This window comes from Triturus cristatus, chromosome 8 (genome assembly GCF_964204655.1).
Source record: "Triturus cristatus chromosome 8, aTriCri1.1, whole genome shotgun sequence".
Taxonomy (NCBI): Eukaryota; Metazoa; Chordata; class Amphibia; order Caudata; family Salamandridae; genus Triturus; species Triturus cristatus.
In genome coordinates, this window is record NC_140591.1 from 1,562,719,347 (window position 1) to 1,562,745,990 (window position 26,644).

Here is a 26,644-nt window from a genome sequence, read left to right on the forward strand (position 1 = left end):
TGTCGCGGGCACTAGGCCGACCCACACAAGTGAGGTACCGTTTTCTCGTAAGACTTTGGGGAACGCGCGGTGGGTGGAAATTTGTGGATCCACGCAGATTCCGGAACTTTCCACCACAGAAATGTGGGGAAAATGTGTTTTTTTTTGTCAATTTTTCAGGTTTGCAAGGGATTCTGTGTAACAGACCCTGGTGGGAGGCAGTCAAGTCACCCCATCCTGAATTTCCCTGGGTGTCTAGTTTTCAAAAATGTATAGGTTTGCTAGGTTTCCCAAGGTGCCCGCAGAGCTAGGGTTCAAAATCTACAGCTAGACATTTTGCCAAAAAAGGGTCATTTTTCACTGCGAAATTGAGGTGTGACCACGTTGCGTTTTGCGCCGTTTCCTGTCGCGGGCACTAGGCCGACCCACACAAGTGAGGTACTGTTTTTCTCGTAAGACTTTGGGGAACGCAGAGTGGGTGGAAATTTGTAGATCCACGCAGATTCCGGAACTTTCCACCACAGAAATGTGGGGAAAATGTGGTTTTTTTGACAATTTTTTAGGTTTGCAAGGGATTCTGGGTAACAGACCCTGGTGGGAGGCAGTCAAGTCACCCCATCCTGGATTCCCCTGGGTGTCTAGTTTTAAAAAATGTATAGGTTTGCTTGGTTTCCCAAGGGGCCTGCAGAGCTAGGGTTCAAAAACTAGAGCCAGGCACTTTGCCAAAAAAGGGTACATTTTCACAGCGATATTGAGTTGTGACCACGTTGCGTTTTGCGCCGTTTCCTGTCGCGGGCACTATGCCTACCCACACAAGTGAGGTACCATTTCTATCAGGAGACTTAGGGTAATTCAGATTTGTAAAGGAACGGTTATTATCTATTGACTTTCGATGCATTTCTGCCTTCCAAATGAAAGATATTGTGTAAAAAAGAAGTAATTCTAAAAAATGACTGATAATTCTCATGATAGTATGAGTATTCCCAATTTCAGAAATGTGCAAATATCTACTGTTTCTAAACTCTATATTTTGTTCCCATTTCAGAAATACATAGGTGTCTTTCATACCGATTTTTCCATGTACACATTTTTACAGAATAATTACTATATACCCGGTACATAATAAAAAAACATTGCAAGTTGCTGCTCAGTTTTTGGCTCTGGGTTCGTCGGGTTCTTGGTGAACCTACAAGTCCTATATATCCCCACAACCAGTAATGTCCAGCGGATGTAATGGTATATTGCTTTCAAAGAGCTGTCATAATTAGAAGAAGTTACAGGTGAAAACCTTGACACAAAAGGCTGTTTTTTTCAACTAATTTTCAATTTATCTTATATTTAACTGTTAGTTTCTATAAAAAAACCTGGATGGATCTACACAAATGACCCCTTGCTGAATTCTGAATTTTGTCTTCTTCTCGAAAATCTATAGCTTTCCAGGATCCATTATTGCTTTTGTACCCATTTCTGCCATTAACTGGAATGAGGTCAAAAGCACAAAAAATAGCAAAAATAGGCTATGTCCCAGAAAAATGCCAAAACTGTGTAAAAATGTTGGGTTTCTGACAAAAGTCTGGTATCCCCAAAAAGCTGGGAAAATGGTGATTTCAACCCCACAAACCCTTTTTTGATAACATTTGCAGGGAAAACCCCAGATGCTTTCATTTGCAGCCCGTTTTTCCCATTTTCCGAAAAAAAAACAAAATGTTGCTGTATATTGGCTCATTTCTGTTACCCCTCTAGGAGAATCCACAAACCCTGAGTACCTTTAGAATCCCCATGATGGTGGAAGAAAAGGACGCAAATTTGGCGTGGATACCTTATGTGGTCAAAAAGTTACAGGGGCCTCAGCGCGCACTACCCCAAATAGCCAAAAAAGGGCGTGGCACAGGAGGGGAAAAGGCCTGGCAGCGAAGGGGTTAATCCCATTCCCTGAACTCTAAAGACATAGTTCTCAGACAGGATACCTAGCCATGATCAAGATCTAAAGCTATTAGATGTTGGCATTCTTAAATAAAAACTGTCTTAGGTTCTATGGTGATGAAAATCATTTGCTTCACTATTTTCTTCCTAGTTGTGCAGTTTGGCTCCAGCGCAGAATAATTGAACTCTGAGGCAGAGGCACACATACAGCATCTCATTGGACAATAAGCATAACCAGGTGGAATGGTCTGTGGTGTTACCTACACTAAGCAGGATGCTGCCATTGCAGCCACACCCCAAGCTTGTTTAGTCTGTATCCAGTGTTAGGGCTTATAGTGCCAGCAGCAAACAAAATTACTGGCCTCCCTACTGCCTGGAGGGTACACAACCACATAGATCTATAACTACGATGGAACTGATCCTTAGTACATTTACATCAGAGGATCCAATGCATGACATTCTCATTCCTCAAAAGACGTAGTCACTGTCTATAAGGTGATCACCACCCTGGTACTGGAAACTCCACAAACAGGTGGAAGCTTATGAATAGTAACATTTTAGTAATAAATTCAGTTGAAGGATTCTCCGCTGCATCATTTGAATGAGCGGAAATGTATAAGTCTAAATCTAGGTGTAAAGCTACATGTGGAAATGATGTGCCTCATTCATGAGGAGATTTACATCTCTGTGTGGATCTACACATGAGATCTAAACATGCAAAGTTATGTTTGTGATTAAGTCTCAATACCACCACACTAGGATATCCTTCCTTTTAGATAATCCTCCGTTCCTCTAGGCAGGTTAACATTTTGCAAATGCATATACGTACATTCTGTAGGATTGAAGTTCAAAAGTATGCATAAGTTGGTGAGCAGCAGTGCCATTCAGAGGCATAGCTAAACTTTTAGTAAAAATCCCAATTCCATTTTGGATTGTTAAGACTCTATTTCTAGAGGCAAGTCTTGTGACTTTAAGCGTAAATGATTTTTCAGTTCCTTTTGCTAAACACAACAAGGACTTCAAAAACTAGTGTGGGACCTTGCTCAGGAATTAAACAAGGTGTCAGAATCTCTAGGTTGATCAGACAGAAAGTTTAAATCAATCAATCAATCGATCAGGGGGTTTATAAAGCATGCTACTCACCCATGAGGGTCTCAAGGTGCTAGGAAGGGGGGGGAGCAGCTCCAGATGAGTCGAAGAGCCAGGTCTTGAAGTCCGTCCTGAACGTATGCAAGGTCGGGGAGCATCTGATGCTCACAGGGAGCTCATTCCAGGTGTTGGCTGAGATGTAGGAGAAGGCTCTCCCATCTGTTCTGGTTCTGCGGATGCGGGGGACCTCTGCCAGGGCGAGGTTGGCGGAGCAGATGTTCTTCTTGGGTACGTGGAAGGAGACTCTCTCATTGAGGTATTTAGGTCTGATGTTGTTGAGGGATTTGTAGGTGAGGGTGAGGAGCTTGAAGGTGACCCTCTTTTCGATGGGGAGCCAGTGGAGGTCTTGTAGGTGATGGGTCATGTGTTCGTGACGTGGTATCCCGAGGACGAGTCTGGCTGCGGCGCTCTCGATGGTTTCGAATTTATGTAGAAGAGTTATGTTGATTCCGGCATAGAGGGCCTTGCTGTAATCCAGTCTGCTGGTTATGAGAGCGTGGGTGACGGTCTTCCTGCAATCGGGGAGATCCATTAGAAGGTCTTGCGGAGGATGCGTAGGCAGTTGAAACTGGTGGAAGCAATGGCGTTGATCTGCCGGTTCATGGTGAGGGAGGAGTCGAGGATGATGCCGAGGTTTTGTACATTGTCTGAAGGGGTGGGTGGATTCCCGAGGGTGGAGGGCCACCAGGTATTGTCCCAGGTGGAGGTGCATGGTCCGAGGATGAGGACCTCGGTTTTCTCTGAGTTGAGATTAAAGCAGCTGTCTTTCATCCAAGCTGCGACGTCCTTCATTCCTTCATGGAAGCAGAGTCTGGTGTCTTCGGGATTCTTCGTGAGTGAGAGGATGAGCTGGGTGTCATCAGCATAGGGTACTATACTGAGCCCTTGCTGTTTGACGATGGCAGCGAGGGGGGCCATGTAGATGTTGAAGAGCGTGGGGCTGAGTGATGATACTTGGGGTACTCCGCAGTTGATTTTGGTGGGTTTGGAGAGGAAGGGAGGGAGTCTGATCCTTTGGGTTCTGCTGGAGAGGAAGGATTGTATCCAGTCAAGGGCAGCTTCTTGTATCCTTGCGTCGGGACTTTGGCCACAAAGGGGAGGAGAGAGATGGGCTGGTAGCTTTTCAGGTCCGTTGGGTCGGCCGTTGGTTTTTCAAGGAGGGGTTTGACCTCCGCCCGCTCTCAGTCGTCTGGGAAGATGCCGGATCTAAAGGAGACATTGCTGTCCGTCCTAGTTCGGGTGCGATGGCGGCGGCGGCCCTGTGGAATATGTGCAGTGGGCAGGGGTCCATTTGGGGCTCCTGAGTGGGGTTTCTTCATGGTCGTGGTGATGTGTTTGACAGTGGCAGGATCCCAGGTCATGAGAGTTGGCTTTCCTACAGTGGAGGGGAGAGGGGTGGTGTCCGGCATCTGTTCACTGAAGTTGTCGTAGAGGACCTTGATCTTTAGATGGAAGTAGGATCTGAGCTTGTCGCAGAGTTCTTGGGAAGGTGTGACATCAGTGGCTTTGCTGGGGGAATTGGTGAGCTGCTGTATGAAGTTGAACAGTTCCTTGGCGTTGGTCTTGTTTGTCTGGACTTTGTCAAATTTCAAATTTAAAATTGCTTTATTCGAGAATAAACTCATAAAAGCTTTACAAACAACATTAAAAAGCTGTTATAAAAAATCGGATGAAAAAGAGTTAGGAAAAATGTAATAAAAAATGTATCACATGCATTGTCACATAAAATTTAAAGATAAAATATGTACACTCTGATTAATGACCTCCTGTTCATTCATTTATCTAAAAACTTTTGTCTAATGGACCATGACCAGCCAAGAAATTTAGAAGTTGCTATTAGTATAAACAATGAAGAACTAGTACAAATAATTCTTAATGCCACTACACTGCTGGTCGTACCTAAGTTCTTACACATGGGAGTAAGCCAGATACGTCTGGGCTCTACATAGGATTTACATGCAAATAAAAAGTGACCGATTGTTTCGTCATGTGCTCCACAGGATGGGCAAGAACTATTTGAGGGGCCTCCCCACCTACCTGTTAGGGATTTAAGAGGGAGAGAACCTGCTCTAATCTGGAAAAGCAACTTCCTATCCCTTGGGCTAGTGATAGTGTCCCAGTATGGTTCTAGACTTGGGAGGAACTTTGCTTGCAGAAATTTTCCAGCCATAATCTCTTGGTTGGTTTCATTCCAAGTCCGTTCTGCCATCTTCTCCCAATAGATCTCTTTAAGTTTAGACTTTGTTGGAAAAGTGACCACCTCCAGATTTTCCCATAACATGTAGAGGCCTAGTTTGCCCAGTATTTTCCTTAGTTCATTTAGCCATCCTATTTTGTGGTACTCATCTCCATTGATTATATCCTTAAATCCTTCCGCACAGTGTAAGAGTTCGGGTGTAGTCCAAAGTCTATGCCAATACATAATAGGTCTTAATCTTGCTAAGTCAATTAATGCCTTTCTGCCTAGATCATACCTTAGTGGCAGCAGGGGGGTGTTCTTGGGAAGACTTGTGATAATCGAAAAAACTTATTTTCCGAAGTTTGTAGTTTCCCTAGGTTCTCATAGCCCCATAACTCTGCACCATAAAGTGATGATCCTAAAGCTTTGGCCTCATATACCTGGAGCACAGGTTTTACTGGTTTTGTTAGGGATTTTCTGTGCTCAGAACCAAGTGCACCAACTATTTGCCTATGCTTTAAACTTGCAGTATCTATATGTTTGGTCCAACTTAAATCGTTTGATATGTGGATTCCCAAATATGTAAAAGCATTGACAATCTCTAATGGGCGATCATTCATAACAATATGGGGTTTACGGCCACGAGGAGGGTTAAAAACCATTGACTTAATCTTAGACACATTAATTTCTAGTCCGTGGTCCTTACAAAATTGATCAAAGATTATTAGAGCGTGTTGTAGACCACTTGGGGTCTTGGATAAAATCAGAGTGTCGTCGGCGAACATTAAAATCGGTATCTTGGTACCAGCCAGTAACGGGGCATCAACATTCTCTGCCAACATGCGGGAAACAACTCCATTAATATACAGTGTAAACAGTGTGGGGGCCATAGAACATCCTTGTCGTACCCCACGCTTCACTGGAAAGTCAGAGGTTACCTTACCATGCCCTCCCCACTGAATCTTCGCGTAATTTGCCTCATGGAGCCTCATTAACATCGTTAAAAGTTCTTCAGGGATGCCCAGGTTCTTCAACACTTGCCACAGTTTGGGCCTTGGAATGAGGTCGAAGGCGGCCCGCAAATCTACAAAGACTGCGTACAGGCTACCCTTCCTTAGTAGCACGGTTTTCCATTGTAGAAGGGAAAAACGAAAGTTGTGCTTACAGATTTTCGGAAGCCTGCTTGAAATGGTGATAAGGCGGTATTTTCCTCGGCCCAGTCCAAAAGTCTGTTGACAACCACCCTACCTATCACCTTTTGGATGGTGTCAATTAGGTTTATGGGCCTATAATTACCTGGTTGTGATTTATCTCCTTTCTTATAGATAGGAATTATAATTGCACATTGCCATGACGCCGGTATATTAGCGCCCTGAGCAACCGCATTCAATAGGAGAAGGATGTATTTACACCAGCGCTCCTTGTCGTTGAGGAAAAGGTCTGCCGGCACCCCATCTAGACCCGGGGCTCTACCATTTGAAACTGTACTCAAGGCCATCATAACCTCATTACTGCAGAATAAATTGTCTTTATAATAAGAAGGTCTATGTTCATTCATCAAGTTATTGGACTGAGTTTCTGCACACTGCGGCTTGAAGTAGTTGATCCAGTCCTCCTGGGATACATTATTATCAGGGGGCTCTGGTGAACCCCCCTTGCCCCATTTGACAATGTTCCAGAATAGTCTAGAGTCATTTTTGTCGCTTGCTTCCTTTAACTCTCGCCAATGCTGCTCATCCCACAGTTTCTTCGCATTGGCTATGCTTTTTCTGTACGCAGTTCTGGCAAGACGAATAGACACTCAGCATTATACCACTTCACTGGTTTGGCATTTCTTATGTCACCTTTCTTTGCTGGTTTCTGGAAATAGTCCTTAATAGCTATGAAGAGGTTCTCATGGATTTTGGTTGCCTTATCACTCCCTGGATATTTAGGGTTTAATTGTTCAAGAAGTGTTACCGCTTCATCAACCTGGGAATTAATGCTGTTTATAGTTTGCTGGTTAGCCTTAACATGCAACCATTTCAGCCTGTGCATATCATTGGTTGGGACAATCAAAGGGGCATTAACTACCTCACATGCCTCACCCATACTATATGGAGCCCACCATTTATGTTTAACACATAACGGATTGTGATCGCTTTCTATTCTAGTTTTAACCTCCATATCGATCACTTGTCCCCAAAGCTTAAGACTACATAGAACGTAGTCTATTCGGCTACTATGTCTCCCGTTGTCGAAAGTGCAAGCCCCCAACCTGTCACTTCTTTTCCTTCCATTTAATGCCCTCAAGCTATTTTCATAGCAAATTGCATTTAAGGAAATGATATCCTCAGACCATCGGGTGACAGGTTTCAGATGCAATTTGGGGACACCCCATTGCCTATCTTCCTCATCTCCAGCCCAGTCATCTTGAATAGCCAAGGGTTCAAAAGTTCTGTTTAAATCACCCGCTACCACAATTCTGTTATCAAGCGAGTGAATTTCTAGGAGGGAAACCAAAGCTGCACAAACTTCTGACCTTCCTCCCCTATTGCCCCTGGCATAGACATTATAGATGTCAAAACAACCCTTAGGACCCGAGTCGATTCTAATAAGTTGAATGTCTCTACTTCTAATGTCAATTACTTTAACAGTAAGCGCTAAACATTGGCGTACCCAAATAGTAAGGCCACCCATTGAACGCCCCTTGACACCTTTTATTGCTGGGATGTAATGATTCAGGAAGCCTTCATTAAAGCATGGCTCGCAGAGCCAGGTCTCCTGGAAGATGCACACATCGTATGAGTTTATAAAACTTCTCCATTCCTGTGAGTCATGCTTAGAGCCTAACCCCGCTATGTTCCAGGAGACTAGCGTACCATTATATCCCCATAAATCTTCTGAGATTCCATTAACGGAAGATACAACCGGGATTGCAAACAGACCCAGCTCTTCTACATTGACAGGTCTTACTATTGGACTAGTCTCAGAAGTATCCCCGAAGGTTACACCCAGTTCGATATTAGGTTTTGGGGGGTAAACTTCATTCACATCTGTGGTGTTCTCTATTTCTAAGGGCCCTATTATTTCTATTTGGTCCACGAGCTCCTCCGTGATCCCAATCCCATCAGTTTGGTATATTTGATGTCAATCATTGCAATCCAGTCCTGAGCAGCTTCTCTCGTGAACTCCACCCATGACTCGAGAGGAGAGCTCTTGGAACTGGGGGCAAGATTTTCTTAACTGGATCTTAGATTGTGCAGGGGCACTAGTCCTGAATTCTAGGGCTAAGAGGTTTTCAGCAAGGGAGGCATGCTTCATTGTAAGTTCTATAGAGTCATATTTGTGATTAGGGGCACTAATCCGTTTTGCCTGCAGGATATCTTCCCTTATCACTGACCGACAACCTCTCACATGACGCAACCAATGAATGGCTTTGTTTGTGAGAGAGTCGGGTAACTCCCTATTGCCTTTAGCAAGTTTGGGGACACTGGTCATGTAGATTTTATTTGAAGGGTGTCCTTTGTTAGTATCGCTAGTCCCTCTTTTCCCCTGGATGCTAACAGCTGGTATTTTATTCTTTTCACAGGCTCTAGGCATTACGGTTGTTCCTTCTTCCGAAATTCTTAACTTCTGTTGGGTATTTTGGGCATTCGTTTTGACTCTAGGAGCATTAGATATAAGTGCTTCTTGTGGTCTTGTCTGTAAGGCAGGTCTATTCTCACTCGGATCAATCGAGTGTGGTACGATTAAGTCATTACCATTACCCTTAGCTGAGGCTTGATTGTTTTTTCGTTTCAGGGGGAAGCTATCTTGCAGACTTTTTATTGCATTAGCTTTGATTTTGCTTCCTCCCTCGCCCTCACCCCTTACTAGTATACTTAGGTTCTTCACTAATAGTTTTAGTGACTCTATTTCATCTCGGAGAAGGTTGACAAGATTTGTTAAGTTGGATACTTCTTCGCTCACAGCTACTCCCTTTCTAACGCTGTGATTGAGGACAGCGTCCAAGATAGCCATCTCGCCTTCAGCTGGGGTAATATCTGTTTCTAGTGACATTAATTGATCGACGGGGGGCACATTATGAATATCAGCCAGGACTGTGAACCTATTATGACAGGGTATTAAAGGGACAACAACCGCTGGTAAAATATCACTGGTCACGCCTTCCAGTTGATCCTTGGCTGCATGTTTCTGGTCGTTGTTTTGTATGATCATACAGTCCCTATTTTCAATGTCATTATTGGCCAATGTTTTAGGTTTTCTTTTGGCCCGAAACATTGCTAGTATTATTGGTAAAATGTTATTGACTTCTTGGGGTTCTTGTGTGTCCCCCTTCTCACTTGGGACCTCCCCGCTACACTGATGCTGATCGGAGTCGATGATCTCCCTACACTCATCGACAAGAACATTAATTCGCTCCAGAACATCCTCGGATGCACGGCTGGCCACTTTTCTAGATTTCTTACCCTTCCTTTTTTTAGGGGGTTTTCCATCTCCTCCCCCGGCCTCCATAGACTTTCGTTTCCCCATGGCCCAGGTATACGTGCACCTGTAGTCAATGTAGACCTGCACACAAAACTTACGTTTAAGTCTATCTTACCATGGGCGTAGAGGTGGCGCTGTTAGAGATGTGGCCCTGCCCTGCCTCGGTCTGCCCTGGACGGCCACAGACGGCCCGCCCTCTGCCCGGGCTCCGCCCGCGCGCGTCCCGCGAGGCGGGAGCGGCTGCTTGTTCTTAACTGCCTCCAGGCAGGAAGTGGGAGGTGGCAGTCGGCGTCCCCGTCCCAGGGGACGCTGGGAGGTGTAGTCCACTTTATCCTTCCCCGCTCGGCGACCGCGTAGTTGGAGCTGCGGCAGCGGGGGAAGGGAAGAAAATATCCGCGTTCCTGCAAGGACTTGCCTAGTCCCTTTAGCGGTGAATTTTGGCCAGGAAATGTCCCCCACTCAGCCGGAGCGGCTGATTGTTCTTAACTGCCTCCAGGCAGGAAGTGGGAGGTGGCAGTCGGCGTCCCCGTCCCAGGGGACGCTGGGAGGTGTAGTCCACTTTATCCTTCCCCGCTCGGCGACCGCGTAGTTGGAGCTGCGGCAGCGGGGGAAGGGAAGAAAATATCCGCGTTCCTGCAAGGACTTGCCTAGTCCCTTTAGCGGTGAATTTTGGCTAGGAAATGTCCCCCACTCAGCCGGAGCGGCTGCTTGTTCTTAACTGCCTCCAGGCAGGAAGTGGAAGGTGGCAGTCGGCGTCCCCGTCCCAGGGGACGCTGGGAGGTGTAGTCCACTTTATCCTTCCCCGCTCGGCGACCGCGTAGTTGGAGCTGCGGCAGCGGGGGAAGGGAAGAAAATATCCACGTTCCTGCAAGGACTTGCCTAGTCCCTTTAGCGGTGAATTTTGGCCAGGAAATGTCTCTAATGAAGGTCCGTTTGGTGTCCCTTATGCGCCGGTGGTATTCCTTCAGGGTGCTCCTGTGGTTGTTCCATGCTTCCGTGGTTTTCTGGTTTCTCCAGGTTTTCTCTAGGCATCTGCAGGAGCGTCTGGCTTTATGTAAATGTGGTGAACCACGCGGCCTTCAGAGGGCGTTGTTTGGCGGAGGGGTGCGAGCTTGTCGGCGCAGCAGGAGATCCAGCTGTTCAATTCTTTGGCTGCGGAGTTTGTGTCGGTGCTGGCGCAAGGGGGGTCTTGGAGAGGGTAGTGTTAAGGTGTTCCTCTGTGACCTTGCTCCAGTTCCTTTGTGGCGTGCGAGGGGGGGCTTGGGTGTGGTGGTGGTGTTCAAGATGAAGTGGACGCAGTGGTGGTCCATCCAGGGGGGCTGGGTGGTGTGGCTGAAGCTCATGTTTGGCCTTCCGGCGAAGATGGGGTCGAGGGTGTGTCCCACTTTGTGAGTGGGCGTGTTGACCAGCTGCTTCAGTCCAAGGTTGGCGAGTTTTTCGAGGAGAGTGTTGGAGTCAGGGTTGTTGCAGCTGTCGAGGTGGAAGTTCAGGTCCCCGAGTAGAATGTAGTCCATGAAGGTGATGGCGTGGGGTGCGGCGAGCTCGGTGATGGTGGTTGCGGACTGGGTGTGAGGTCCCAGCGGCCTGTAGATGAGGGTGCCACGTAGCGTGGTCTTGGGGCAGGTCTGAATCTGGAAGTGGAGGTGTTCTGTGTTGGAGTGGGGGTCACTCGTGCTGGAGGTGGATAGTTGGAGGGGGGTCTTGTGTGCGATGACGATTCCTCCTCCTGGGCGGTGGGGGCAGTCCTTTCTCTGGATCTTGTAGCTGTTGGTGATGGCAGTGGCGATGTCAGGACCGGAGGTGGTATTGGTCCAGGTTTCCGTGAAGAAGGCGACGTCGGGTGAGAGGCTGTCGATCAGGTCCCATATCTCTACAGCGTGCCTGTGCAGGGACCGCACGTTGGGGAGAGTGCATGTCAGGTGTTCGGAGGTGCATGCACCAATTTAGCATTAAGAAAATGCATTAAGAAAATGTTTCTAATATTTTACTCTTATTTCCTTTTATGTTCTAGGGTAAAATGTGCACAGATATTGATAGCAGTGCAATGTTACACTACCATTTGGTTTTAAGTGACCGTTTTGGATCGCTATTTTTTTAAAACCTTCATTATCATGTATTTTCTCCTTCCCCTGTCAATAACGCTTGTGAAAATGCCCCACACTTTGAGGCATGTTCAAAAAAGCATTTTTGAGCAAGGATGTAGTACTCCAGCAGTACTCATTCATGTACTCACATTGCTACTGACAAATATCCAACTAGAGATTGTGGCCTCCAGTGTCCTATTTGTTATGTGCAGAGATCTCCCCTAAGACTGCTGTGAGTTCAGCAAATGAAAGCCCATATTTTTGTTGTGAAAGAGGGATAAAGTGGTTGAAAAGTAGATAATATCTACTACTAAATAGGTGGAATTAAAGGAAATTTAAGACAGTTGTTTAGAAAGGTAGATACAAACCCTAAAAACTCTTTCAAAAGAGTAAAGCACTTTCTATTCCAAAAGTAGCAGCTACATCTACTATAGTAGAACTACAGGCTCACATTTTCTCCAATCAAGCCATGTGCAAGGCCATTGACTGCAACACTATCTAGTCAAATACAGTAAAAGCAAGGAATAACACTATCAATCCATGGAGAAAAATAGGGAAATACATGAACAATTATTTGTGAATTCTTTTTTTTTTAAATTTGATATTTTTGTTTTAACAAATCAAATGTCAAACATAAGCACAACGTAATTTAAGGTTCAATTTATATGAAACACATATACCAGCAGGGCATAAACACCTGCAACACACCTGCTACTGCAAGGTGGGGAATGGAGAGTCAAATGACGTCAATCAACAAATGAAACACAATACATCCAACAATGACACACACCCTGCCAGCATATAAAAGAGAGACGCAAACAAAAACAACAATTTGACAGTTAATATCTTTGCTGCCTTGGCCCTCATGGTGCAAAGGAATTTACAGTCAGGGGATCAACATCTTTGCCATCTCCTGGGAGGAAGTCATTGTTAGACCCTGCTTCTGATATGGTCCTTGACATGTTTACATACTGGAAGCAGGATCTCAATTCGCCTACATACATACCTCTTGTAGGCCAAACTTGCAAAGGTCAAAATAATGGATGCCCTCTACTACATGGCCATCGGATAGTTCCAGAGGATTAATAGTGACACTGTGACCATTTCAAAAGCAAGCTAATCACAATGCTTTTGACATGTATTGAGATACATCACTAGTAGATTTCCTCGACTAAGGTGGAGGAACGTTGCCCCACTGCTATTTCAGCAGTGCAAAAAATAAAATGATTAGAAGAGGATATTATTATCATTTTATTTTTCTATGTGGCACTCGGAGCCAGGTCGGGATGGGGCTGGGCTCTGTGACCAGAGCAGAGTGAGGAGTGGTTTTCACTCCTCTAAGTGCGCATGATGGTTTGGCTTGCCCTCTTGGGCTGACCAAACCATCATGCACACTTAGCATGTTCTCCACAGAGCTGTGTTGCACAGCCCAGTGGGGAACTCACTCAGGCTCACAGGCACTGCCTGAGTGGTCAAAGAGGCTGCTCAGACTTATCATGCAGTGCCATGAATGGCTCGAAGGGTACAGGATTCTGGGTGCTTCCAGTGTTTTCCAGCAGATGAAGAGAACAGAGGAGAGGCGAGAAGCGGCAAAGGTAAGTTAATTAAAAAAAAAAAAAATCCATTGTCGCCCCGCCCCTCGCCGCACCACCCCCATTCCGTGGCAGCCGGCACTGGTGTACAAGGGATATATGTGTTTTATCTGCCCCTCTGTGAAGGATGGGGCAGTGCAGATTTGCATGAGTGTTGATTCTGAAACAAATTGCAGGAGAAGAAGGTTGAATTGCTGCTGGGCATTACAATGGGGTTCCCTGAAACAATGAGACCCTATATCAGGTCAATTTGCATAGTGGTGAGAGCGTGCTCCTCAAGTCCTTTCCATTTGAAGTGATCCTTCCAAGCAGCTGGTATCTCCACTGTCATGACAAAAAATTCCCCAAGAGGCATGTGGTAGAAAACTAACAATACATTTACTGGCAGTAACTTTACAGTTATGATTTCTGTTTTAGGATGCTCCTCCCCCTTCCTTGAGGGGGTATAGACGTGTTAAACTTCTACTATGTGGCACAAATTTCTTCCCAGAATTGGTGAATGCCACCTGGATGATGATCAGCACCTAAGTCAAATTCTACTTGTGATCACCACATGTGGATTTCCCCTTGTCAGTCAGGTCCATTAACCCTAAACATTACTTTCCCTACTTTTTCAGAATGCTTGTATTTTAGAAATAACAATACTTTATTGTTTGGTTAATAAAAGCCATTACAATAAAGAACAGCAGGTGAGTTTCTTGAAACAAAATTCATACATGTTACAGCAACAATATTCTAACACACATTTTAAAAGAGATTTAACACAATCATATGCATATTTGTAAAAGTATTTTAAAAACTCTAAAATGTGCAGTGATTTGAGTCATTTATTAAGGTGCCACTACAGCAAGTGGTGACATGCTATCGCACCTGAAGCCTAAAGTGTTAAAGTGATTGCATTTCCTTGAATTCCAGAAGGTCACATATAAGACTATTCTCAGTACGAAGCGTCATAAACAAGTGGCAGTCCTTTTGCAACACAGAACGAGAACTCACAGAGTCACTTTTTTTCTAATCTTTGGCTAGTAGGGCTGAAAATGCACAGCCTTGCAAGCTGGCTGATGAGCCGGAGAACCCCCTTGTATCCTAATCACGTCCAGCCGACATGATATTATTTGTATGTGTCTTAGAGATGGATATAGTAGTTTCTTCCTGAGTGATGATAGTGCCGGGCAAATGCACAACTAGTGGAGCAATGTTTCACTACTGTGTCCGCAGAGTCGACACTCTGGAGCCGATTCCGATCCAGGTCGGAAAGCACTCTGACCGAGTCGGATCCGGAGTGTTTTCCGACCGAGCTGGACCCCTACAGTCCGACCGAGCGAGTACGATGTGCACGTATGCTGTCGGACTCGTTTCGGTCGGACTCCCACAGAAGTCAATGGGAGCCAGTTGTACGATGCGTACATGCGCTTCCATTGACTGAATGGGTACGTCTCGAACAAGTGCCCACCCCTACAGTGGGTACGCGTCGGTGCCATCCGCGCCGTACATGCCTGGGTCTCCCCCTGTGTGCAAGTCGCATGGCTGCGGGTGTCGGGGGGTCCGACGCGGACCCCCGAAGTCCGACTCCGGGAGCTTTTGCGAGCCGGACACTCCGGCTCACACAGGCTGTCCGACGCGTGCATCATACTGGCTCAGTCATAATTCACATCCATTGCATGCCACGCTTAGCTTACGACCGAGACGTATGGAGCGGTTCGGACCTGGAAACGACTCGGTCGGTGTAATTCATGTAGCCGCTCGTAGGCTTGTGACTGCTGTCGGACCACTGTGGGCACTCCACGAGGACACTGGACGCTGTGCTGCATTGGGAGCGATACTTACCGGACCATTACCAACATAACCCGGGACTGCGAGGACCAGGCTGCTTGGCGGTGAGCGCAGCTGTCTCCTCTTCCCGGCTTCTCCTTTTCCTCCCCTTTGTTTTTATAGCATAACTTCGTTCCCGCACGCCAGCGGGACGTGCGCGGGACTAAGCTCGGGGCGAAGACCGGGCTAAGAGCGGGCCGTTTGAGGCCGTTCGAGACTGGAGACACTGGGCTGGGCCACCCCCCCCACATCTTATTAAGTGTATTTGATTGTGATCATCATATCGAAATTGGTGGGAGAAATGTCTCGGATCAAAAGTACCGTAGCTGGTACTTCTATGGCAGGGACACTGGATAATTTTATTGTTAGAGCTGCAAATATATTAGAACGAGAGATAGACCTTACTAAGCGTCGTTTATCGCTGGATCCCTTTACAACTAAACGCTCATCCCTAGGGAAAATCGCTTCATCCGTTACACCTGGGGTAACCATTATTAAACCTATTTCAACTGACTGTTTGACTAGTGAGGCTGAAAGCGTAGACCTCAGCACGGATTTAACTTCGGAAAGTAATAAGTGCAGAGATGCTAGAAGGTCTACTAGGTCCGTAACTACCTCGGCTGATGCTGTCAACAATCAAACTGAAGGTGTCTCTACTCATGCACAATCACATGCAATCTCTGAGGTTATTTCTCTTTCTTCCTCCACTGCTTCAATTTTAGGAGCAAAACCAAAACACAAGGCTGCTCCGCAAGCAAAAAAGGGGAGTCAACCCAGAGTGTCAAAAAATAAAAATATAACAAATGCGCCTAATATTACTCTGGGCGTTGCTGATCATCCCCTGAATGAAGTCACCTCAGATTTAACTAGGCAACTAGATGATGGGTTTTACTCCAAAATAATGGAAGTTTTTGAAAATTCAACCCGTCCGATCCTGGATAGACTTACCAAGATAGAGGAGCATCTTAAGAAACTAGAACAGTCTGCCTCTATTAATCTAGAATACAATCAATCTCTGAAGACAGATTTACTTAAGGAGCTTCACGAACACTCTCTTCTTGCCAAACCTGCAAGCAACCCAAAAGAGAAAACTACTCCCTCCTTGTCTTTGCCCATAACGGATCGGTATATGGGATTATCCCGGGACAAATGTGAAAACACAGCCTCTATTGAAAATACAACAAGTAGTAGTGGCCTCCAAAACTCACATACAGGAGCTAAGCCCCCGCAGAAATATTTGGAAGTTAATACAAAAACCAATAATGTTATTATGCAAGATAAAAATGTACTAGAAAATGGAACTGTTTTTGCTCAAGATGTTGTTCCTAAATTACCTATCTTAGATCTCCCCCCGAAATCCTCACCCTTTGTTATTATATTGACGGGAGTACCTGGCTTGGAAGGAAAATCTAATGAGTCTTATCTCGAATTGAGGAATAAAACAATGTATTGGCTCAACATTAATCGACCTCTCCCTCCTCATATCCACACAAAAATTTTATTTGTTCGGAGAGTTAGCTGGGTGGGTAGAAGGAGTAAAGACATACCGGGAGATTGCATAGTTGTTAATTTTAGGGACACTCAAGCCGTAAAATATATCCAGCATGCACAACCTTTCCTGCCCAATACAAACATCATTCCACTACCTCTCGATTATTTTTATACTTACCAACCAACCAACAAGACGTGGGAACAGGCTGGGAGGGCAAAAGCATATTTTAATCGGGAAAGAGGTATGCTGCCTACATTTAGTCAAGGTTGGCTGGAGACCATTCCATTGTCAAACAGGTACAGCTGTCTGGATATGGTCGACTGACTACCCCTAAATTCTAATGCCGCCGAATATGTAGGGGAAGTCGCAGCCGGTGATAAGCCAACTTCACTGACTGACTCACGGCATGTACAATTGCCAACTTCCTTAGAGAACAACTTTGAAACCATCCCCATTAACATTGCGGGTGATGAGACAAACGACCATCTCACACTGCCGAACAGTGGATCTTCTGAAATTGTGGTTCCTGGTGTAACTCCTACTGTGGCTTTATCATCAGAGGGCGATATAGGCCATCCTATCACATTTTTGTCCTGGAATGTTCCAGGGCTGTCTTCCAGGTTAGGCGACATATACTGTGTTTCTTTTGTAAAACGGTTTTCGATTATTTATCTTCAGGAATGTTGGACGGTCGATCCCATTCATATGAATGGTTATCGTACCTACCACACGCCAGCTACACACACTACGAGAGGGAGAAATAAAGGAGGCCTTTGCACTTACGTCTCAAATTGTTTAAAAGAAACTAAGATTTCTTTCTTCTCTGATTCCATTTTTTATCAGATCTTGCATATAACGCTGGGGTGCAAACAACACATAAATCTGATAAATTTCTACAATAATATACCGAAAGATTTATGGGCCTCGACCTTTAAAGAACTACTTGAGACCCTTAAAAACATAGATGAAAAAGAACTTTCTGACAGTTGTGTGATCTGGATGGGTGATTTTAACTACTTCCTATGCCCATTGAGTGACCAAGATGTATGTGGTCTGGGAGAGATGGATGGTGTTCCTGTGACACATTTCTCCCATACACTTCTGGGAAAACACCTTAACGATATACTTTTCTCCCTGGACCTGGGCTTTGTGAATGAACTATGCTCTCCATCAGTCCCGTTTAACCCTACATTCATTGGACGGGGCTGCAAATCAACAATTGACTTTATGTTAATATCCAAACGTTACTTTCATTATATCCTCGCGTTTGAAACATGCGAGGTAGCAATGAGTGATCACTTACCGCTTAGTATGTCCCTTACTATAATGACGGGTAAAAACAACACTGTCACTACGATTCAGACACTTTACGATTTCAGACTAGAACTCGTAAGGAAGAACGGTTATACCCTAAAATGGGACAAAGTGGAACCAGTGGCCTTCCTAGGAAATTTAATTCGTTCCAAGGAAGAGGAATTTAATACCTGTCTCACAGAGCACGTTGAGCCTCTTAAAGTCAATGATGCATTCTTTAGTATCTCAGAGGAAATTAAAAAGCTACTCACAAGACCACTGAATTCTGGGGCAAACAAAACCAAGAGATGGTTTGATAGAGAGTGTAGCAAGACCCATGCTCATTTAATGGAACAACTAAAAAGAGATCCCAGGGTAATGGTTGAAGTTAGATCAGCCAGACTTGCTTACCAACAGGCAGTTAAAAAAGGAAAAAACAAATCAAACAGGAAGCCTGGAGTACTCTTCGGGAAACCTGTAACTCTAAAAATAATACCGCCTTTTGGAAAGCGGTGAATGCTCCTTTTTTTCCCAATGATTCAGCAGACTCTATTGTAACAGCTATCTCGGAAGAGGGTTGGGTGACTTTCTTTCGGGAGCTTTACACAGAGGACTTTCAGGCTGAGACAGAAAGGGGGTTAAACTCAGGTAATCAGGATGTAGTACCCTACCCAATAAATGTTGATTTTACTATGGAGGAAGTTCTGATAGCCATCAATAAGAGCCCAGCGGGAAAGGCCCCGGGTCCGGATGGAATTCCCGTAGATGTTTTTAAGGCTAACAGTAAGTTATGGGCCCCACTGTTAACCAATGTCCTTAACAGCTTTACTAAAACGGGCTTCCCAAAGACTTGGCAGGAAGCCATCGTGGTACCTATTTTCAAGAAAGGAGATCGCAGTTTACCGAAATGCTATAGACCGATCTCCTTACTTGACTCACTCATGAAGATCGCGGGGAGAGTCATACTTAACAAATTGCAAATATGGGTGAATGATACAGGTACTCTCTCTCAATTTCAATATGGTTTTAGGGAAGGCCTAGGAACAATAGAGCAAGGTTTGAATCTAGCACTCCTAGTAGCCAAATACGTCGAGGCGAAAAAAGAGAACTTATTTCTAACATTTGTGGACTTAAGTTCGGCCTTCGACTGCATTAACCACAACAAACTTTGGCTAACCATGCAGGATATGGGAGTGGACCCAAACCTCCTAATATTCATTAGAGAATTATATCGGGAGGCAGGCGCAAGGGTACGTTACGGGGATAAGGGGGACTGCACTTCCAAATTTCCCATAGAAAAGGGCGTGAGACAAGGCTGCATTTTAGCACCTTTTTTATTTAATTTATACATTAATTCGGTCGCTTCTCACCTCTTGGAAGATAAGCAGGATTATCCTAAAATTGGTAACTCCTATATCCCCATTCTTTTATATGCAGACGATGCTGTAATCATGGCCCGGACCCAAATCGGTCTCCAGAGATCGATTACTAGCTTTTCAGAATATATGGGTAGTAGAGGCCTAAAGATTAACATAAGCAAAACCTTCAACATGTGCTGCACAAAAAAGAAGAATCTTAGCTGTAATTCATTTTTATCTAACACGAAAATCGAGACTGTTAATACTTTTTCGTATTTAGGTATAACTTTTGATAAAAAGGGAACTTGGACAGCAGCAGGTGAATCCCGAAAGCTAGCATTTTCGCGAGCAATTGGGGCGGTTAAACATTTTTCAAACAAGGTTGGAGGTCGCCCGGTACCAGTCTTGCTTGATATTTACAGGTCTAAGTGTGTATCAATAGCACTATATGGCGCAGGAATTTGGGGGATAGTGAACACCCCAAGTATTCAGATTCAGATCTGTCAGAATGCTTTTTTGCGGTATTTACTGGCTGTGCCGGGGTCCACTTCTTCTTATGCCTGTCATCAAGAGCTGGGCGTGCCTTACATTGTAGATCTTATCAAACTGGAGCCCATCTTGCTGTGGCATAAAGTTTGGTCTGGAACTGAGACAGGCCTGAACAGGGATATCATTAAGGACTGTCTAGGCCTGGATGGAGCCCTGAAAATGTCATGGTTTAATTACCTAAGGAACTTCTTTATGGAGTTGGACCACCCGGAGTTCTTTGACTCTCCAGATAGCATGATGAATTTTTCAAGGAAGAAGCTTAAGCAAATCTGCCTGCATTTCCTCTCAGAGCAACGCTGGTTGTCAGAGAAATGCAAGAGCTCTGTTATGGCCAATCATCTACTTATTAATAACCAAGGTATCCAACCATATCTGAAACTAGTCCCCAGCTGCTATTCTCGTATGTTGTTGTCTCGCTTTAGGGCTGACATCTTTTTTAGACTGGTCACTTTTCCTGAGAAGAATTGTTGGCTCAAGGAACTTATTCCTTGTCCCTGTGATCAGGTTTCTGTTCAATCTTCCCTTCACTGTATTCTTTTCTGTAAATTTTATTCAGAACCTAGAAAAAGTATTCTTCGACCCGTTTTAAAAAAGTTAGGGTTGAGACAATGTAGAGTGGCGTTGGTCAGATTACAAATGTTAGATGATGAATTTCTTATTTCTTCGGTCTCAATGTTCCTAAAAACCATTATTAGATTCAGGATCTCCATGAATTAGATTATTTTTAATATGTTGATATTTTTAACCCTCAAAGTTTGCTTCTTTGAATGAAATGTAATATATGTGTGCTTTTATGGTTTTGTTTTTAAAATCGAATAAAGCTGTTTCTGATTCTGATTCTGATTCATGTAGCTCGCATCGTACTGGCTCGCTCGTACCGCTGTATGAGTCGGGCAGAAAACACACGTACGGCTCATAGTTTTTCCGGCCAGATCGCGTTCGGTGCCCTTTCGACCCGGATCGGAACCGGCCCCTCTGTGGTGGAGCAGGACTGTTTCCATGCCGGGGTTAAGTCTTTTGATGGAAAGACTCCCAGCCTGATTAGCATCAAGCCGTGCTTCTTTTACTTGGAGAAGTGGGACGACAGATATCGTTGAGGTTTTAAATATTTGTATGCAGGCAAGACCACCTAAGCCTGCCGTTTGTTCACCAAGGCGGCCTTGTCTGTTAAAAATGATTGACATTTTGCTGCTTTATTGGTCGGCCGCATGAACGCAAGTTATTCTGTTATGATGTACCAAGCCTCTTCTAATTTTAGGACTGCTGTTGACTGCTGTAGTAAAGTAAATACGGATTTCTTGGTGCTGACCTGTTCTTCTATCAAACTCTTAATTGGAAATTGAAAATCCCACAGTAAAATACCCTGGTGCAAGTCCAATTTACAATAATATCAGGAGTGATTTTGCACAGTTTTTAGCTGTTCACATATAAATGGGAATTAAATGTAAATGGCATTTTCATTCCTTTTGCATGTGTTGCCACTAGCACACTGCTTTACACATCCAAGTAGTACCGAATAGATAGTGGAGGAGAGTGTATGAGAAAACACATGATTGACTGATATTTGCAATTATCTGAATATTGGTGCTAGCGATAAAATGGGCCAAAATTGCATTTGTCCCTATTTTTAAAGTAGCGCTTGTGTCTGTATTAGTTGGTTAGTAGAACTCAATGCATTATTGTCTGCACACTTAACTACATGCTTAAGTACATGCAAGTGCTATGAAATCTGCATTAATTAGCGGAATATTCTGATCTAATAAGCCAGGTTTTCCTGACCAGTTACTCCAGCAGAGAGGACTTGCTACAACAGAACATTCACTGGTATTGGAGTTTCTCCACAGTAATAGGCTTTAGATTAGGGACTGGAGCAATAGTGTAGTAGGGTTGAGGTGAGTTGCCATTGTAAAGATAGTGAACACACTAACGCATACCTGTGTAGGTGGGTAAACGACCAAAATATAGAATCCAAAATATAGACAGGACAGAATATTGAAATTGGGGTATGAAATATCGATTTCCATAATATCGAATTTAAAAATATAGATTTCCATAATATCGAGAAAAAAAAATAGTGTTATGTATGGTAGTATATGTGTTAAAATCATGTATTATTTTTGTAATGTATGTTTAATTTTTTTAAAGTAATGAATGTTATGTAATTTATTTTTTGCGTAATTTAATTCCATAGCAGGTTGTGGGTTTATAGGGGAATAGGGTGGGAAGTAATTTAATTATAGTAAATTAAATATGAATTTTTATGTATATGCATTGATAATTAATTGATTTATAATTAATTTATTAATTGGTAATTATTTTTTATTAATTGGCAATTAATTTTTATTCATTGGTAATTCATTGTTATTAATTGATTAATTGAAAATTATGTTAATTGCATTTTTTATTATTGGGAGGGGATTGTGGGTTTATAGGGGAATTGGGTGGGAAGTAAATTAATTGTAATAAAGTAAATATTAATTTTTATTTATATGTATTGATAAATAATTGCTAATTAATTATTAATTGGTATTTAATTTGTATTAATTGGTAATTATTTTTTTTTCAATGGTAATTGATTTTTATTAAATGTTAATTATTTTTAATTAATTTTTTAGTGGTATTAATAATTAATTTAATCTTATTTTAATATTAAATCATTACTTTCCATACTGTTGCACTCTCAGGAGTGGGAATAGTAATTTTTACCCTCCCGCTATCCAAAGCTTTCCCTACTGTTGCACTCACTGAAGTGGGAACAGTAATTTTTACCCTCCCGCTATCCAACGCTTTCCCTACTGTTGCACTCACTGGAGTGGGAATAGTAATTTTTACCTTCCCGCTATCCAACGCTTTCCCTACTGTTGCACTCTCTGGAGTGGGAATAGTAATTTTTACCCTTCCGCTATCCAATGCTTTCCCTACTGTTGCACTCACTGGAGTGGGAGTAGTAATTTTTACCCCTACGCTATCCAACGCTTTCCCTACTGTTGCAGTCACTGGAGTGGAAATAGTCATTTTTACCTTCCCGCTATCCAACGCTTTCCCTACTGTTGCACTCTCTGGAGTGGGAATAGTCATTTTTACCCTTCCGCTATCCAATGCTTTCCCTACTGTCGCACTCTTTGGAGTGGGAATAGTAATTTTTACCCTCCCGCTATCCAACGCTTTCCCTACTGTTGCACTCACTGGAGTGGGAATAGTAATTTTTACCCCTACGCTATCCAACGTTTTCCCTACTGTTGCACTCACTGGAGTGGGAATAGTAATTTTTACCCCTATGCTATCCAACGCTTTCCCTACTGTTGAACTCACTGGAGTGGGAATAGTAACTTTTACCTTCCGCTATCCAACGCTTTCCCTACTGTTGCACACACTGGAGTGGAAATAGTAATTTTTACCTTCCCGCTATCCAACGCTTTCCCTACTGTTGCACTCTTTGGAGTGGGAATAGTCATTTTTACCCTTCCACTATCCAATGCTTTCCCTACTGTCGCACTCTTTGGAGTGGGAATAGTAATTTTTACCCTCCCGCTATCCAACGCTTTCCCTACTGTTGCACTCACTGGAGTGGGAATAGTAATTTTTACCCCTATGCTATCCAACGCTTTCCCTACTGTTGCACTCACTGGAGTGGGAATAGTAATTTTTACCCTCCCGCTATCCAACGCTTTCCCTACTGTTGCACTCTTTGGAGTGGGAATAGTAATTTTTACCCCTACGCTATCCAACGTTTTCCCTACTGTTGCACTCACTGGAGTGGGAATAGTAATTTTTACGTTCTCACTATCCAACAAAATCTCTACTTTTTTTTACATTACATTTATTATTTTTACATTTTAAGCTATTTATAATTTTTTAAGAATGTTTTATTTAATTGTTTTTAATATGTAATTACTTTTATATTATTTTTTATACATTTTAAAAATTCGATATTTTGGCTAACTATATTTTAACATTCTATATTTTGGAATCGATATTTTAGTACTGACCTGTTTGTAGATAGGGATTCTATATTCTGTACTTCTATATTTTGGAGTCGATATTTTGGGCATTGTCCCTCGATATTTAGTCACTGAACCGTGTAGGTGTTCACATACTTCCAAATGTTTTTCTATCTAAGAAAATGGTAATTGCTGGTTGGTCTGCCACGCCGTGGTGGCACACAGGACTAGTCATCCAATGGCTTGTTTATGAAAATAAAAGTCTCTGATTGCTTCTGAGTACTCAAGCCCACGATGCTACGCGTGGTAGAGACCTGGACAGGAAAAAACACTGTGAAGCTGGGCTCACAGGCAACACCCACATTATGGTGACCACTCTGATACTTTGCAGCAATGGAGCAATGGTTGCTTTGCCATCAGAAACACAGCAGTTCCTGACCTTCTAAATAATGGGCAACTTAGTGGTGGCCATACAGAACATCTTCCATTTTTGGTAGACACCTCACTGCTTTCCATCTTATTGGGGTCCTAAACCCTTAAACATGGTGATGCTACCACAACGAGAGCACTGCTGCATTGTAGAAATCTCTCCTGACCGAGTGAGTTTGTGAGTAGCTGTATTTTAGTGTTGTGGAAGATCAGTTACATTCCATCCAAATTCTACTTTTGATTCCAATATCATTGTCAATTGACTTTGTCACACCACCAGAGTGTGAACATTTTTATGGATGCCTTCTGTTAAAAGAATTCTGGGGTAACATTTTGGGTTATGCCTGCGGAGCTCAAGTTAATGTATTTCTGTAACCTTTACTTGGTTTTTGTCATGTGGATAATTGTATTTTTATTTTCAGAAAATGAAATGAATGAATAACCATAAAACGTTTCCAGTTCATCATGACCACATTTAATGGAAGTGGCTATGACCCAGCCACATTTATCCTGATAGGATTTCCGGGATTGGAATCTTCTCACACCTGGATCGCGATCCCCCTGTGCTGCATGTACACCTTTGCCATCTTAGGAAACTGTGCCATCCTGTACATTATAAAGGTGGAGTCGAGCCTCCATGAGCCCATGTACTTGTTTCTTGCAATGCTGGCCGCCATCGATATACTCATATCATCTAGTACCATGCCAAAGATATTGATCCTCCTTTGGTTTGATGTAACAGAAATTTCTTTCAATGGATGCCTGATCCAGATGTTCCTGATCCATTCATTGTCAGCGATGGAATCCACTGTCTTGCTGGCCATGGCCTTTGACCGCTATGTTGCTATATGTAATCCACTGAGGCATTCATCCATCTTGACAAACAAGAGAATAGCATTCATTGGAATAGTATCTATCCTCAGAGGTTCAATGTTCTTCGCCCCTCTACCCGTTCTAATTAAACGATTGCCATTCTGTAGAAGCAAAGTTCTTTCCCATTCCTACTGTGTCCATCAAGATGTGATGAAGCTTGCCTGTGCAGACACCACACCCAATATTGTCTATGGTTTAGCCGCTATTCTCTTTGTCATGGGGGTGGACGCACTGCTCATTTTCTTGTCTTATGTGATGATTCTAAAAACAGTGGGTGGCCTCTCTGGGAAGGAGAGCTGGAAAGCATTGAACACCTGCATATCCCATGTCTCCGCAGTATTGATATTCTATATCCCGCTGATAGGACTATCTGTAGTCCATCGATTTGGTGATCGCTCATCTCCCACAGTCCATATTGTGATGGGGGACATTTACCTCTTTGTGCCCCCTGTTCTGAACCCTATAGTTTACAGTATCAAAACAAAGAAGATAAGAATGAAGATTATGAATTTGTGCCAACAAAGAAGATACATTTGTTTCTGACACTTCAAACCTCTACTATGGAATATTGTTATACACTGTTAAGCCAACAAAATCATGTTATACAAAGGTTACATGCCTGCTTTTGTGATCACAAATAGTGCAAACTATGTATCTCTCTATGGTATTATGGATATTGTGTTGAACAGATAGTAGAAGTAATAAACTTCTTGGTAGAAGTAAAATTCTTCATTGGATTGAAATGGGTATCACCATGAAAGATGCATAAAAACAAATACAACTCAATACATGACAGTGATATCATAAAATATACAAGCAACATTCGGAGAGAAGGTCGAAGTACGTAAGCAAAAGACAATAAACATTCTCAGGCAAGTTACCAGCCTGGGAGGACAAAGGTGTCATACCAGGTAAAATATACGAACGTGCATAGCCATAGTGCAATGAGCACTAGCACACAACCGGTCACCCATGGGAATGCTATCTCTCCCTCTCCCACAAAAATGATGACAACAGTTATAGCAACAAATGAAAAACACAGATATCACACCCAAGCACAAGTAAAATGAAAATAAGGCCAAGCCTCACGCACTTTGACAATGCTGCCTAAAACAAACCTACATTCACGCGAGTGCGAGCCTCCCCAAGCATGAGGAGGGACAGCATTGCTAGCCTTACTGGGTAAAGTGGGCTGCTTTTAGGATGGGTATCAATTCAGAAACAGATTCCTGGGGAGAGTGTAGAAAGTACAAAACATTACCAAATGTGCAATGGTCTGGGCCCAATTCAGTGCCCTGGTTGGCCCACCTTTCAGGAAAGCTAACTAAACAGGGGCAGCTCCTCCATAATGGCGGAGGAGCGCTGCCCCCCCTGCTAAAAGAGAAAAAATAAAATGATAATAAAAGCATTTTATTATCATTTTATTTTTGTCTAACACCTGACAATACGAATCTTCAGCGGGGCCCAATCCTGTTGAACAGGCATGAGGATTGGTGGGCCCTTTTAAGTGCGCATGTGTGT

The 26,644-nt window shown here is 43.5% G+C and overlaps 1 protein-coding gene across 1 annotated transcript in view; it reads left to right on the top strand.

The window, feature by feature from the left end:
- Positions 1–26,137, top strand: part of LOC146806150 (olfactory receptor 51E2-like) — a 37,976-nt gene extending 11,839 nt beyond the window's left edge. Inside the window, exon 3 of the mRNA XM_085620595.1 lies at positions 24,673–26,137. Within this exon, the coding sequence (XP_085476721.1) occupies positions 24,716–25,666 (951 nt within the window). The 5' untranslated portion in view covers positions 24,673–24,715 and the 3' untranslated portion in view covers positions 25,667–26,137. The remainder of the gene's footprint in view (positions 1–24,672) is intronic.
- The last annotated feature ends 507 nt before the right edge of the window (positions 26,138–26,644 follow it).